Source organism: Gymnoscopelus microlampas (assembly GCF_963454915.1).
Source record: "Gymnoscopelus microlampas genome assembly, chromosome: 9".
NCBI lineage: Eukaryota > Metazoa > Chordata > Actinopteri > Myctophiformes > Myctophidae > Gymnoscopelus > Gymnoscopelus microlampas.
This window is the reverse complement of record NC_139946.1, coordinates 39,775,334-39,792,241: the sequence shown is the minus strand read 5'-3', so window position 1 is coordinate 39,792,241 and position 16,908 is coordinate 39,775,334. Positions and strand designations below refer to the sequence as shown.

Sequence of the window (16,908 nt, the reverse complement as noted above, 5' to 3'; positions counted from 1 at the left end):
TGCCAATGTTGGCACCGGTGCCTAAGGTTGCCTACCACTGGCGTAAAGAATTTACTCTCTGCGAACTTTGACATATTTTGGCTCCAAAATAAAAGAGAATAACTTTTCACCTAATAACTTTCACTTAATAAGTAATTATAAGCTATTGGTTAATGATGAACTAATCATAAACTAGGCCTAATCATACTAAGCATAAAACGAAGGGCAAATCCCCAAGGTTTCTGTACTGAGCACTGGCTGGGTTATTGAGTGGCGAAATAGGCTCTCTCTCTCCCTTCCTCTCTCAAGGATGCAATTTTATATTGCATCTACTCTTTTTACATTGAATGCCAAAAACTGGATTGTGTACAGCAGTGGTTTTCAACCTTTTCATATCAAGGTCCATTATTTATTTGGCATTTGAGCCACTCTCCCACGGACCGCCATTTGATGAGACTCTCAGATCCAAAACTTAGAATATTTTGTTGTCGTTGGATGAGATTTTGTCCACAATTCCATGCTGTATTGACGTTGGTACCATAGGAGAGATAACAGGCAAACGTTGATCAAAATAACAATTCCTCTACATTCTCTAATTGTGGAGACGTCTTGTAAATTAAGTGATGCAGATGTTTAACAATAATTTAAGTCTCAAGAGTTAGTAGGTATACAAAAATAGCAGATATACAAGCTTGTAGATCTTGTAGATCTAAAGGGAACATTTGTAACTCAAGTCTTTGCTTCTGGGGGTCCCTGGAACAAAATATTTTGAGATGGGGGTCGGCGGCCAAATTCATTTGGGGGTCTTTGACATGAAAACGTTTGAGCACCACTGACATTAAAGCAACATAAGTTTTTCAGAAAACTGCTAGGATTTAGAAGACATTTGTAGAATTCCCAGAAGCAAAGATTTGAGTTACAAATGTTCGCTTTTGTTACTCAAAATGTGTGTGCAAGATTTGCACACATTTTCAAGATTTCGCGAAAATAGCAGATCTACAAGCAGAGTACCGCGCCATGAGTGTATATCTGCAATTTTTTTATAGCCAAAGAAATCTAAAAATGACACAGAGTCTTTCCTAGTCTAAATGGGTTATTGTGCAGATGAAATGGCAGGAAGAATGGAGAAAACATGTCTGAACAGCGTGGCCCATTTCCACGTTAGTTTAGCTCTCCCCGTCCATAACTGGAGATGATCATAATCACTGTATTTCACGTAGCGTGCAGATCTCGACCAATACAACGTGTTTGGGGTCGCCACAACTCGCTCAACAACAGACACAGCAAACCAGTGTTGATTTCGTCGACCAAAACTATGATGGAAAATGTTCGTAGCCTACCTTATTTCATTGACGAAAACTACATTAAAACTACATTAAAACTAACTTATGATGAATAAAACTATGACTAAATATACTGACAATTTTGTCACAAAGCATAACTTGATAAAATTGTTAGGGAGGACTATATTGGACAAAATATCCAGTAGAACTAAGACGAGTCATTTTATGCTTTACGAAAAAACTCAACAAGCTCACAACGGGTCTGCGACGTGTTGTGAGCTTGTAGCTCAGCTATTTTCGGCTATTAAAATTTGCTGGCGAAATGAACACTGCAGCAAACTGATATTTGAGGTGTGAACGACATGTTGCTCGCGGCACATCAGCATAGTGATTCAGTCTGAATCACTTTTCCTCGCTCGCTCACGTCACTGTAATGGGTGTAACCAGTGGAACTAGCAGTGATGTAATGTGAGCTTCCGGGGCCGCAACAGGTCCCGACAGCTAAATAGAATGCTTGACCATGACAGAAATAAACTATAGGGATCAATAAGGAGATGTGTCTGTTCTTCATTGATGTGCATCGTGTGCTCCAGTATCTGTGGGTTCAGTCTTTAACCCATTCAATCCGGGAATGCATCAACAAATGGTCTTCTAAATCCTAACAGTTTTCTGAAAAAACATATGTTTCTATATCAGTGGTTCTCAAACTTTTTCATGTCAAGGACCCCCAAAATTATATGTATTTGGTCGCGGACCGCCATCTCAAAATATTTTGTTGCACGGACCCCCAGAAGCAAAGATTTGAGTAAAAAAAAAAACTTTAAAAAAACATATATTTCAAATATTTTCACAAAATGTGTGCAAATATTTGAATATATACATTTTTTTCTTCACGACTTTTCAAAAATAGTAGATCTACAAGCTCATAGCGCGTCACTCTGTGCCGCGCCATGAGCTTGTATATCAGCAATTTTTGAATAGCCAAAGTATAAAATAATGGTTATAGCTCAAATCTAATAATGACACAGATGCGTTCCTGGATTGAATGGGTTAAGAAGTGGCCCATAGAACTGTTCTTAATATTGTGTCCTGATACCGACCTCCATTTAATTTGGAGGGGGGGGGGGTGGCTGAGGTGCAAGAGACCCACATCAAACCGCTCCATTACCGTTGACAATAGCAATATATTCTAGACAGACTGCCAAGACAGTTTTATACTTCCTCAGTATCTCTCTGACCTTCTATGATATCACTGGAACTATTTCTGAGCACTGGGGACCTGACCGTTAACTTCTTGCTGTAATGTGCTGCTTGTAATGTGGGTGATGTACAAATTGAAGCATCTGCTAGCTGCAGGTGTTCCTGAATAAGGGTGTAGCTACTGTAAATGCATGAAACACGAATATTAACCATCAACTATACAAACGACTATCTGATTATGTTTTACTGCAAATGTAGTTACTTTACTATTTGCTGTTATCCCTTCAAAGTGTGTATTATCCAAGGGGCAAACCCCCTTCGCTGGAATTGAAGCTCACTTACGGGTTCTCGTTCAGCCTGCTGTTCCTATCAACACATTGATTGCCAAGATCGCATATACTGTATGTGTTCTTTCAAATGCATCACTTGATGGCCAAGATCGCATTGATGCGTTCTTTAAAAAAAGAAAACGATTTTTTTAAAATTCCACAAGGGGCTTCCTAACACAGCTTTGGAATGATCGATCGTCACTCAGAGAAGAAGTAGTCGGATGTGACATCATTCCAAAAAAACAGGAAGCCATCCATCCCAATGATGGGATTTTCAGAAAAACAACTCTAACTCAGTTTCTTTTTTTTGCATTAAAAACCACCCAACAGGCCGTAGCCGGATCGCGGCTCTGAATACACAGATCCCTCCGCCTACACACGGGGACTTTTTTGTTTAGTTTTTTTGTACACAATGTAGCTCCCACGGCGTTTCAGCGATCGTGGATTTAAGGTAATTACTCTGGCATGGGGATAAAAAACTATGTTTAATATCTTGGCAGTCAATGTGTTAATGGCCCGGCAGATGTCGCCATTTTACCTTCTCTGGTCGCAATACATTATAATCTCAATGCAAGTCAATGAGGTTTCGGGCAAACTTTACACTTGATTTTATCACCTTAGTAAACCTTTTCATAAACACTTTATGTTTTCAATCGCTAGTTTCAAGTCTTTTTTAAATCATCATGATATGCGTTTAGCAAATGATGGTCCCATTCATTTTTAAATGAATGATAAAGTAAGGTATGTTTCTAGGGTTTCTACTGCTTCTACCGAGTGAAGCCCCGCCCTCGCTGCGGTTGAAGCCATTAGCGTTAATTTCCGTTAGCATTTCGGACCGGATATAGTAAGATGGCGGATTTGAAATCGCTGAAAAATAGGCTTAATTTACGGTCTGTAGAACAATGGCTCTTTGTCCATTAATTTTTACGGTCTATTGTATTATCTTACTCTTTACCCCTACAGCACTAAGAGCTGCTCTCCGTGTGCTCTCAGGTCAGGGAAACTTCATCTCTGTCTTTTTTTTAAGTTGTCATCCCCACTAATCTCCTTCCTCTTTTCTTCCCCCCTCCCTCTTCACCTTTGCCTCCCAGTATAAATTAAAGCAGAGCAGTGGTTGTCAAACATTTTCATGTCAAGAACTCCCAAATTGATAGGTGTTAAGCCACGAAATATTTGTTCCCCCATAAGGGAATATGTTTGTTGTTAAGAATAGATTAAGTACAGAATTTTACAACCATCTTCACCAGTGGTTCTTGTTAAAATGTCAAGGACCCCCATAACTCAGTGTCCAAATGGAATCAAATGGTTCCATTTGTACACTCTCAGAGTTACAGATGTGTAAGGGTCCATTTGGAACCCAGAGAATCCCTGGACCCCACTTTGGTCTATACTATACTCTTATACATTCTATCATTGAATGACCCTCTATCTCATTGGTTCTCAAAGTGGGGTCCGGGGACCCCCAGGGGTCCTTGAGGGAGTTCCAGGGGGTCCCCAGCTAAATGATAGATTAGGCACCAAATGGACCCTTATGGGTCTATAACTAACGGGTCCATTTGGTTCCATTTGTACACTCTCAGAGTTAAATTGACATAGATTTTACAATATAAATTGTGGTCCAAGTGATAGAAATGCCATTAAATGGGGGTCCGTAGCCCTAATGCATGTCAAACTGGGGGTCCTTGAAATTAAAATGGTTGAGAATCACTGCTAGAGCAGTAAAAAAAAATCTTCTCTTATGGGGGTCCCTGACATATCTTTTGAAATGGGGGTCCGCGGGCTAATAAGTGTCAATTTGGGGGTCCTTGACATGAAAAAGTTTGAGAACCACTGCTCTAGCTAGTGAAATTATAGTGAAATTAACCACTTTCAATCAACCTGGCGTCCCTATTTTGTGCATGTCATAGGCAAAAAAGCTGTAAAAATAGCACAAAATAGCGGATCTACAAGCTCACAACACGCTGAGATGCATGGAGTTGTGTGAGCTTGTAGATGGGCTATTTTCGCTATTTTCAAAACGGTTCAACTGTTTTGCGAACCACTGCATTATAGTACAGTAAGCTTTCACCCATGTGGTGTGCATTAAGCTCAAGCCATGCAGACTGTCTGCTTGAGTGGCTGCGATATCTCTGTTTCTCTTCCATCCACTGTCACTCTGAGCCTCGTGCCCCGAAGTCTCCCTCCTGCCCTCAATCCTTCCTCCTTAGGGAGACAGGCCAGGTTCAGGATTAAGTTACAGTTACATCCCATTATACACGTGTATATATAAGAGAGAAACTGTTGGGTTTCGGCTCCTCGACAGTGCAGCAGCAAGAGAAAAATAACAATAAAATAACAATAGAAATAGCTGCAGAAATCATCCTCAAAATATAATACAGGTTAGCTTACGGTTTTGCAGGCTAAGTGGTTAAATCAGCCTACTTGCTGGTAGCCCTGTTTGTTTAGTAATCTTACTAGAAATAGACCAAATATACTGAAAATATACCAAATCAGTGTTGCCAGATTCTGTGAGAGAAACAAGCAGCCAGGTCTAGGAAAACCAGCCCAAAAGAAGCAACTATGGGCCACATGAGCACTTTAACATATACAACAGCTATTTGAAAATAGCAGATCTACAAGCTCACAACGCGTCGCGATGCGACGCGTTGTGAGCTTGTAGATCGGCTATTTTCAAATAAAATCTTGCGGGGAAATTATAATAAGCAGATCTGGCAACCCTGACAGAAATAAAAAAAACGTATAAAAGTTATAAAAGAAAAAGGGGGAAAACTTTGCACAAGTGGACGTTAACCCTCTTTTTTTGTATTCTGCAGCTATCACATGGAATGGGTCGCCTACAGTCACAAAATTGATTGGGTCTTCTAGTTTTAAGTCGCCCCTAAAGAGTTTTTTAAATACCACATGGTCCTGATTTTACTAAATTATGTATTTTATTGTTTTTTAACTGAATTTATGGGACCGCAATGGAAATAAGCCTCTGGGCTTTCTTGTGCCATCCTTTTGACCAAAATGTGCATGTTTTTGTTTGTACATATGCTTGTTGTCAATAAATGAATAATATGGACGGTTCCCACTCATTTAGAGTATTTTTTTTGTCACAGTACATTTGCACATACATGAAATTTGTCATTTTATCCATCATAAGTATTAGGAGCAATGGGAGCCATTAATACAGCACCCAGGGAGCAGTTAAGAGGTTAAATGCCCTGCTCAGAGACACTTTGACACGTACAGTACAGGCCGGGGGCCGGGAAGCGCACCGGGGACCCTCTGATTTCCAGAGACGGTCTTTCTATAGGTTCAGCTGTGGCCGTCCATAGCTGAATCAAGACCCCAGGACCAGGAGGACGTTTTGCAGTAAAAGTTGTCAAGTGGCAAACTCTTGTACTGCACGTTTGGGGCCAAAACATGAACAAGCAAAAGGGTCTCGATTCACCGTGGTGCTGTGACGTCACTGAAGTAGAAAAAGGACACTAATGTGCATACTAATGGGCAGTGGTGTAAAGTAACTAAGTACATTTACTTGCTAAGTACTGTACTTAAGTGCATTTGTTAGGTATTTTTACTTTACTGGAGTATTTCCAATTTTCAGTACTTTTACTTCTACTCCACTACAATTATTTGAAAACTTTAGGTACTAGTTACTTTGTGGATTTCGTTTATTATTACAAAACGAAAACATACATTAACCACTTCAGCCCTATATACATTTCGGCCATTTGAAAATAGCAGATCTACAAGCTCACAATGTGTCGCAGTGCGACGCATTGTGAGCTTGTAGATCTGCTACAAGCTTGTAGATCTGCTACAAGCTTATTTTACCCCAGAGGTAAAATAAAAGTGTGGTGGGAGCGCGCCCTAACAGAGTATTTCTACATTGCAGTATTGATACTTTTACTAAAGTAAAACATTTGAGTACTTTTCCCACCACTGCTTATGGGCCCATGATGTCATCAACTGGCCCAAACACGGAAGGAGGACAGTATGCGCTGTGTGAGCAACTGTCATTGAAATAAGTGGCTGGGGATTTTCAGTGCCTCATCCAGATATAATGAGCTGAACGCAGTAATTTCTACAAGCTCTTCCCTGCCATGACAATAGGGGGCAGCATATCAGCCATTGTGGCAAAAAAAAATGTAAACCTCTCTCTCACAATATGTCAGTGAGAAATCAGAATGTAAATCGCCTATAGCTGTAGCTTGGAATTTGTCCAAAATTACGTGGAAAATATCTGCAACAGAAGGCTATTGTTTAACTTTCCCCATTACAGTTTTTCTCGATCGCTAAGTCACTTTGAATGAAACAGTGGTCCACTGTAATCATTCATGACCATGACTTACTGTTTTTTGGCTAAACACAAAGTCATTTCTCATTGCTTTCACACACAATGCAAATATTAAGCACACTTTTTGCAAACCAGTAAAGACAATTCCATACAAAAGCCACAAAAATCTAATAAAGTAAATCATGTCAAACAAAGTATTTGTGTCAGCTGGTCAGAAAATGCTTCCATAATTGTTAGTGAATCTCTTCTGTGTGCAAAACCTCTTTGCACATTCATTCAATCAACAATCAGTCCTACATGAAAGAGTATGAAAGAGTCAACTCTGAGTTGGTGTGTTTGCGAGAATGGAGCAAGTACTGTACGAGAGATCAAGGACAAGTACAAAGGAGAGGAACAGGGACCCAGAGAGTAACTCAAAGGGGAAGACAAAGAGCCAATGTTTCTGATGAAATCTTGTGTCACAGTTATTGATCATGTCATCGATCACAGCCTTTCAGCGAGAGAGGCTGGCCAGCCCAATCTCAGGGGATCAACTGTGGCAACAATCGTGAGAATATTCAGGAATGAGAATCGGTAAGAGACTGTATCCTTACTGTATCTCAATACTACTGGAGTATATCATGTAAAACAGTTTTTCCATTGTTTTATGTAATCCTCAAAACATATTTTTTTCTCTCACAAATGTCTTTACAGAATTCCAAGACAACCATGTGCTGGTGGCAGGAGTAAAGCATTGAGCTCTTAAGCCATTAAGACCGGGAACGCATCTGTGTCATTTTTTGATTTCTTTGGCTATTCAAAAATAGCAGCTTGTAGATCTGCTATTTTTGAAAAATCTTGAAAATGTATGCAAATCTTTGAATATATATATTTTTAAAGCTAACATTTGTTACTCAAATCTTTGCTTCTGGGGGAGGGGGGGGGGTCCCTGGAACAAAACATTTTGAGATGGTTGTCCGTGCCCAAATACATATCTAAAAATGTTTTCTTGGCCGGGGACCCCCATCTCAAAATATGTTGTTCCAGGGACCCCCCCCCCCCCCAGAAGGGGCAAAAATGTTCCACGATAATACAAAGAAATAGCAGACCTACAAGCTGCTATGAGCTTGTATATCTGCTATTTTTGAATAGCCAAAGAAATCTAAAATGACACAGATGCGTTCACGGATTGAATGGGTTAATAAAGAACTCTAGGAGGCATTGAGAATCCCCGCCCATTGATTTCAATGAAACCCAGTGCATACTCCACCCGAAAGAACACTCTCCTTTACGGGGTTTGGTGACAATAGAGCACGCACATAGTGTCCTTTATGCATTGTACTTCACTATGATCCAACACATTGTGGTCCCATGCTTACAGTACCAGCGTTGGCTACTTGTCAACTTTTGCTTCAAGTAGAACCCTGATTTACAAGCTCACAATGTGGCATGACGGTTCATGGCTAAATATATATCAATTTGGGGCTCCTTGACATACAACTGTGTGAGAGAAACCACTGCTTTCAGTATGGCCAAATACATATCAATTTGGGGGTCCTTGACATACAACTGTGTGAGAGAAACCACTGCTTTTAGTAAACAAGCATACAGGCCATGCTGTGGTAGAATGTTTACTTGCCTTTACATACCGTACGTATGTATAAGTACGTCTATATACCGTAGTACGTACGTGGCACACACATATATAACACATGAAAAAAAGAGGAACAATGTTAGGGCATATTGAAAGCTGCAGTTAGAGTTTATTGGGCCATTGTGTAATGATTGATAGATGACAAGTTCTGTGAGATGACAAGCTATGCTGGTTTAGGTAGACTTATTGGATTTTGTGACATGTTTTCTAGATGTCATGGGTGTCTTAGGGCATTTAGCAAATGAAATGTGTCATTTTGCCTAACACGATTCGGGGACTTGATGGCAGCGTTAGCTGTTTTTGCAAAAGTGAATTTTGTTTGGAGAAATGTGCTCAAGCAATCAAGAAAAATTGTAATGCAATACACAGCGAACTGACTGGTCTGCACCACTGTTCCCATGTTGTGATGATGTTGCAATGTAGGGGAGAATGGGCCATTCAGCGTTTTCCCCATATTTGACAGGAACTAGACTTTACCCAACCTCCCTATCAAGACACAACCAGGCCTTTCCTCTCCACTTACCCGTTGCAGAGAGATTCAGTGTAGTTAATACTGTGAAGCCACGTCTATATAACTTAAGCTAGCCTACAGAAGAAGAGAGGTGACCTGGTATGGTTCCGTTAGTTACATTGAAGCCCACAAGATCTTCACCTAGTGGGTGACCAGTTCGAGTGCCCACAACATCAGAATGTTGTGGGCATGTCTTATAAATTGTGGCCACAAAAAAAAGCACTAGACAAGAACTCAAACCGTGCCAAGTCACCTCTCTTTACTATAAAGCCCCATGCTGTGGAAATACATGTAGTGCTAGGGCTGGAACTGGGATGGAAACTAGTAGAGTTATCTAGTTAGCTACCGTACAATTAGCCTGGTTGGAAAATCAGATCTAGGTCTTCCCTCACTGTGTCCATGGCATGGTCTGAGAGACGCAGTGAAACTAAAAATAACCGGGGAACTCACATCAATTCATACCCTGCCAAGCCAACCAACCATACAGTGTGAGTGACTCACTCTCTCTCTCTCTCTCTCTTTCTCTCTCTCACACACACACACACACACACACACACACACACACACACACACACACACACACACACACACACACATGCGCGTGTGCACACACAGGGAAACAGGGCATAAAGTTTAACTGTGCTAATACGCAAGGGGCAGAAATGCGTCTGGTGAAATCATGTAATCGAAAGCCTTTCAGCAGCAACTATTTCAATCTCCCTACATTAAACAGATAAAGAAAGAACCGAACGCAGAACAGTTCAAAAGGTCACGATACAGCGGAAACATTTTTAGAGATAATAGACAAGGACGCTTTCACCCACAGTTTCAGTGCATGAGCAACAACCTTTGTTGACATACTTTGGTTCGTTACATGTTGGCAACATTGATTTGGTCCCATGCTGCCAGTACACATCTCTACAGAGAGCTACGAAACCTCGGCTATAGAAACCTCTGTTGCTGCAGATGTCAATAAGTATCTATAACCTCAGCGTATTATGCAGAGTAACGCTGACGTCGTGTGTCATGTTATATGATCGGTTGAAAGGCAATAAAAAACACATGGAAGGCAGAATGCTGCACAGAATGCTGTTTTGTACAACACTGCCCCTACAGGAGGACAGTGGAATTACAGGGCTGACCTGACATGACCTCTCTCACTCTCATTGCTTCCTTCCTGCTCCTGTCTTGCACATCTCTTCAATAACCCCTCTCCACCCGCCCCCCACCCCCCCTCCTCTGTCTCTCCTTCTGCCTCACTTTCTCTTTTACCTCCTCCATTCAAACTCTTGTATTCTCAGCCTCTCTCTTCCTTCTTTTATCTCTTTATTAACTGTTAATGCTATGAAGAGCATAGGCTACAAGCCAGAGGTACGGCTACTATTCAGTCTCAAATCATGTCCCTCTGTTCCAGCTCAAACTCTATCTGTATGTTCCAACTCTATAACTCTCTCTCTCTCTCTCTCACATGCACACGCACACGCACACGCACGCACACACACACACACACACACACACACACACACACACACACACACACACACACACACACACCCCTTCTTTGTCTTTTTCATTATGCTTTTCTCTCGTTCTCTCTCCCTCGGCCTTTAACAATAAAATGCTGACTAGCTATTCTTCCCCTAACCTACTTCTCCCTCACTCTCTTTCTATGCGTGCACGTGTGTGTGTGTGTGTGCGTGCGTGCGTGCGTGCGCGCGCGCGCGCGTGCGTGTGTGCGTGTGCGTGCGTGCGTGCGTGCGTGTGTGTGTGCGTGTGCTCAGCCACCCCAGGTGATGGCATTATGATAGAAGAGCGATAAAGGGAAGGAAGGAAAGAGGACTAGGGAGAGGCAGATGGAAGGAAGGATGTGAGCCGAGGGGAGGAAGGGTAAAAGTATTTTCTACAGTAAGAGTTGTAAGCTTGGCATCCGCTTATCTAAACAATGAGCAGATAACTATAATAAGCACTCAGGAAGTTAGCATCACACAACGCTAGCTTGCTAGCCAGGCCCATGATCATCTGAACAAACAAAAGGAAAAGAGCACACACGAGCGCAATTTAAGCCTGAATAAACATGACTCAGGTAGCATCAAAGCTGATCGAGTATATGCAATGGGATCGTTTGAACAAACTGATTTTCCAAATGTTATTATTCATAAAGCACAGCGTTTTGTCAACTCAACAATTCAAACGTGGATCCCCAAGTGTACTCTTCAACTTGTTTCTACTCACAGATAACTACAGTACATGGTTTGAATATCTGAAATCAGCAATCCCACAGGTGAGTACAAGAGCAATCTCACTGCAATTTCCTTTCCTACTTCTGTCTGACGAGAAGAGCATCTCCTCTTTTCAAATACCTTTGTTTATAAATGACCTATAGTGTTAGTTGTCTGGTTACGGACGGTCAATGCAACATTTTTGTCCCAATAGAGAAACCAAGTGAATAGCACTGATCTAATGGGTGTGAAGCAGAGAGTTCATCCCTTGATACCAACTCACCAATAATTTATATGAAATCATCATTTATATAGTAGCAGTGGGGATATTTATACTGTATATGGTATGCATGTATGCATGTACTCAGGGCCGCTTCTCCCTACACGCACACTACGCAGGTTGCGTGGGGCCCCGCCTACCCGCCGATCAAAGAGGCCCCCTCTCCGCCCCCTCCCTTCAGCAGAAAATAACGTGCATTACTGCGTTCACATTAGCACAGGCTGCGCAGCACACTAAAACCGAAATAAAGTAACAAAAAAAGTAACTTTATCCGCGGGAAACCCGAAACAAAAAATCGCGCGCGAGGCATGTGTCCCGTATCCTGCGTAGGGCCCCTGTGGAGTCTAAAGCGGCACTGCATGTACTGCATGCAAGTATCTGTGTGTGTGTGTGTGTGTGTGTGTGTGTGTGTGTGTGTGTGTGTGTGTGTGTGTGTGTGTGTGTGTGTGTGTGTGTGTGTGTGTGTGCGCGTGTGTGCGCGTGTGTGTGCGTGCGTGCGTGCAGGCATGCACGTGGTTGTGTGTGTTCCTATCCTAGGAAGTGCTTAACATTAACATCTAAAGACTCAGCAACCAAACAAGCATGGCCACTTCATGTGTGGAAGTGTCTACTGTATGTGCATGTATGCGTGCATGCGTGCTTGCTTGCGTGTGTGTGCGTGTGTGTGTGTGTGAGTGCATGCAGGCATCCGTCTGTGCCTGTGACCGTGCCTGTGTGAACATACCTCTCTCTTGTACATAATAAGCCAGATAGAGGTCCAGCTCTTTGACGGAGACAGCGATGTGGCGAGGCTGGACGCAGAGGATCGGGTTGGAGCAGTGACCTCCTTTCACCAACCGCTCGCCATCTGTGCTTTCTAAAGGGATTCCTTTAAATAGGATTACCATCACCAGGTCCAACCTCCACACCTAAAACAACACAAAAAAAAAAAGGAACGTATTACCACAGCTATAAATAGCATTAACATAGCAATAACTCTGCTCTTGACCAGGCTTTCTCCACTGTGCTTTCTAATGGGATTCTCATTAACAGGCTACATACAACTTACACATCTATAATAACAAGAAGAAAGAATAACAGTGATTACAGTTATTATCATCATTAACAGTAGATTGGCTCTAATATAATCTAATTGCTCTCTGGATATTCATTTTAACAGGATTACCAGCACCGTGTTCAACCTAGAATATTAATCCTATTTGAAAGATTCATTCATGGAAAATCTGTTTTTCCAAGGGCACACAGTGACGGGAAATAGGGGAAGGGGGTGACATGCAGCGACATTTATTAGCTAGAATTAAACACGTCTTTTATGCGTTTGATGGCAATTGCAAGTCTTTATTGCATTGCATGAAGCACTGGGTATGTTCCAAAAGCAGCATTTAACTCTGAGAGAGAGGTTAAACCCCCACGTAAACCCTCTATACTAATACATAGTTGAAACTTGACCGGGATTGGCACCAAAACTCGTCTGTAAAAATAGCACAAGCTCACAATACACGCGTTGTGAACTTGTAGATCAGCAGTTTTCGGCAAAGGTTCCCCCCAGAACAGGTATGCTAGGTTTTAATTGTCATCGATCCTGAAGTCTGGATCCTAATGAGATTCAACGATTCATCTTCGCACAGATTTGGATTAAGAATTTTGTTTGGAGATTTCCTCTGGAGCATTCTAGAACAACATTCTTAGCTTGTACATAGGTAGTAGCAGTATTACCAGTATTTTAGCTTGTAAATTTAATTCTTTTGTATTATTTATGGTCAGTGGTGTAAAGTAACGAAGTACATTTACTCAAGTACTGTACTTAAGTAAAAATGTTTGGTATTTTTACTTTACTGGAGTATTTCCAATTTTCAGTACTTTTACTTCTACTCCACTACATCTCAAAGGCGAATAAAATGTACTTTTACTCCACAACAATTATTTGAAAACTATTACAAAACATACAGTAACCACTTCAGCCCTTTATACATTTCGGCCATTTGAAAATAGCCGATCTGCAAGCTCACAATGCGTCGCGATGTGACACATTGCGAGCTTGTAGATCTGCTATTTTCAAAAGATTTTAATACATTTTATACATTTGAAAACTTGTGAAACGGGACATTCTGCATAATGAGTACTTTCTACTTTTGGTCCTTTAAATTAAAACATTGAGATTTCCGGACCTTTTTCTACAGTATTTCTACATTGCAGTATTGATACTTTTATTTAAGTAAAAAAAAAGTGAGGTCCTTTCCCACCACTGTTTATGGTTTTGATTGTAATGATGTACTAACTGTATGCCCTGTTTTGTAAGTTGCTTGTTTTTTATGTTGGGGACAAAGGATGAAAATGTGCAACTCTTGCTAAATTAATGAAATGAATGAAATGTATTTGACCTTGTCAGCTTGTCTGAGGCAGTCAATGCGCCTCATCTTGCCTTTCTGGTCAGGGTTAGAGAGGACACAACACGCTGCCTTCTTCCCGGTGATTGACAGGACAAAGTCTTCTCTGCATTCAGGTCTGATGTCCTTTCGTAACTTGGCCAGCAGACGACTGGCCCATTTCTGTTTTACCTGGAATAAGAATTTAAAGAAGAAAATGAATTAAAAAAACATACTCAATAATATGAGAAATGGGAAAACAAAAGCCTCATGTTCATCTTTTAGTGTAATAAAAACTAAACTAAACTGTACATAAGTCAACAGTGAGTGAACTACACCCTTCACTCACACGGAAGGCTATTTGCGTACTTGCATAACTGACATTGGATGTTTTTATCCAAGATACCACAAGAGCATGCATGTTGTGTTTAGTTGTGGCCAGTGTGAATGCATATTGACACACTACCAGTTTGTGTTTGTGAAACGTTAACCCATTTAGATGTGAGGTTCCGATTCTACAAATGTCTTCTAACCTTTTTTAGGGGCTGACACATATGAGCTTTCTGAAAAACGTATGTTGCTATCTATATGGCATACCATATAGATAGCAACATAATACCAGTGGTTCTCAAACTACTTCATGTCAAGAACACACAGAATGATATGTATTTGGCCGCGGACCACCTTCTCAAAATATTTTGTTCCAGAGACCCCCAGAAGCAAAGATTTGAGTAAAAAATGTTCCCTTTATTTGCACAAATGTTCAAGATTTTTCCAAAATAGCAGATCTACAAGCTTGTATATCTGCTTTTTTTGAATAGCCAAAGTATAAATTATGGATAAAGTGGTTGGTTACACAGATGCGTTCCCGGGTTTGAATGGGTTAAACACCAGTGCACTAACAGTGCCAGGGTAACAGGGATCCCATGTGACTCACCTCTGCCTTCTCTCCCAGCAGTTCATCTTTGACAGCTCTCTCTTCTTCTTTAGTCATCCTCTTCTCGTGTTTTTTGAAGTACTTCCTTTTTCTGGCCTGGAGGTTGAACCAGGTGTAGGCAAAGGCACGGACCTGGGGCAGCAGGGCCTCGATGAATGGATGGAATTCATCCTAGAAAAGAAACCAGACAGACAGATGTGAAATCGACTAGACCGAAGGACAGACAGACAGACAGACAGACAGACAGACAGACAGACAGACAGACAGACAGACAGACAGACAGACAGACAGACAGACAGAATAGACAGACAGACAGACAGACAGACAGACAGACAGACAGACAGACAGACAGACAGACAGACAGACAGACAGACAGACAGACTGACAGACAGACTGATAGATACTGTAGATAAATGAAGAGATAAGATAGATAGAATCTGTAATCAGTGTAGGATTACATTTCATTGTAATCATCTCTACCTTGTTGTTCAAAGGTGATGGGGATAAGGTCACAGCTAACAGCCCTGCTGGCTCACTGCCTGGCTAACAGTAATACACACATACAAGCACGCACACGCACACGCACACACACACACACACACACACACACACACACACACACACACACACACACACACACACACACACGCTGCCTCTCCTTTTCACTCTCAGACACGGGCTTGTCTACTAGCCATTTCTAAAAACAGCGCAGGTGCAGTAAGGCTGAAAATGAAAGAAGACACTGACACATTGATACTACTCCTTTCACTGACATCACATCACTGACACATTATTGACCCTACACCTTTCACTGACGTTACTCTACTGACACTTTACTACTGTTTTCACTGGCATTACTGACACTTTACGACTCTTTATACTAACATCACTGACACATTACTACACCTTTCACTGACGTTACTCTACTGACACTTTACTACTGTTTTCACTGACATTACTGACACTTTACGACTCTTTATACTAACATCACTGACACATTACTATACCTTTCACTGACGTCACTCTACTGATACTTTACTACTCTTTATACTAACATCACTGACACATTACTACACCTTTCACTGACGTTACTCTACTGATACTTTACTACTCTTTTCACTGACATTACTGACACATTGATACTACACCTTTCACTGACACCACATCACTGACACATTATTGACCCTACACCTTTCACCGACGTTACTGACACATTACTACTCTTTTCACTGATGTTACTGACACATTACTGACACATTGATACTACTCCTTTCACCGACGTTACTGACGTTACTACTCTTTTCACTGATGTTTAATACTGACACATTACTAGTTATTTTACTGACATTACTGACACATTACATTTCGGTGTAGTGATGCACCGAAATGAATATTCTTGGCCGAAGCCGAAACTGAAAATAAGGAAACACTTGGCCAAATACCAAATATTTAATGCATACCGCCAGTGTTTAAATTTGTTTGGGTTTGTTTGTTTTGTTTTATTTTGAATTCTTTCTTCCTCTTTCTTGTACTTTTTTGCCATTTTGTTGTACCATTGCTGTCATGGCTGAGTACAGGGAATGAGAGATGGACAGATACTGCATAGTACAATATGGGCAGTTTTCGAATGTAGATTTTAAGTAGAAGTACATAGCCTACAGGTCTGTGCCTACAGTACAAGTCTCCTAATGTACGTCCTATGCACTGCTCCTTAGAGAGTCAGAACACACAAGTGACAAAGTCGCAAAGCTCATAATATGAAAAACATAATTTTCCCTTCACAAAAACAGTAAATGGATAGGAAAGAACCAGGCAGACAAACGCAATGTGGAAGGGGGAGGATAAATAGACAGAACAGAGGGATTTGGAGAAGAGGAAAGAAAGAG

General features: G+C 41.2%; 1 protein-coding gene across 6 annotated transcripts in view; it reads right to left on the bottom strand.

The window, feature by feature from the left end:
- The window catches only part of nfic (nuclear factor I/C), a 71,312-nt gene that overhangs the window by 29,171 nt on the left and 25,233 nt on the right, over positions 1-16,908 (bottom strand). For all 6 annotated transcript variants that reach the window (XM_084067597.1, XM_084067594.1, XM_084067595.1 and 3 more), the window contains exons 2-4: positions 15,023-15,193; positions 14,101-14,277; positions 12,444-12,627 (exon numbers count right to left, since the gene is read on the bottom strand). In XM_084067597.1, the coding sequence (XP_083923723.1) occupies positions 12,444-12,627; positions 14,101-14,277; positions 15,023-15,193 (532 nt within the window). The remainder of the gene's footprint in view (positions 1-12,443; positions 12,628-14,100; positions 14,278-15,022; positions 15,194-16,908) is intronic.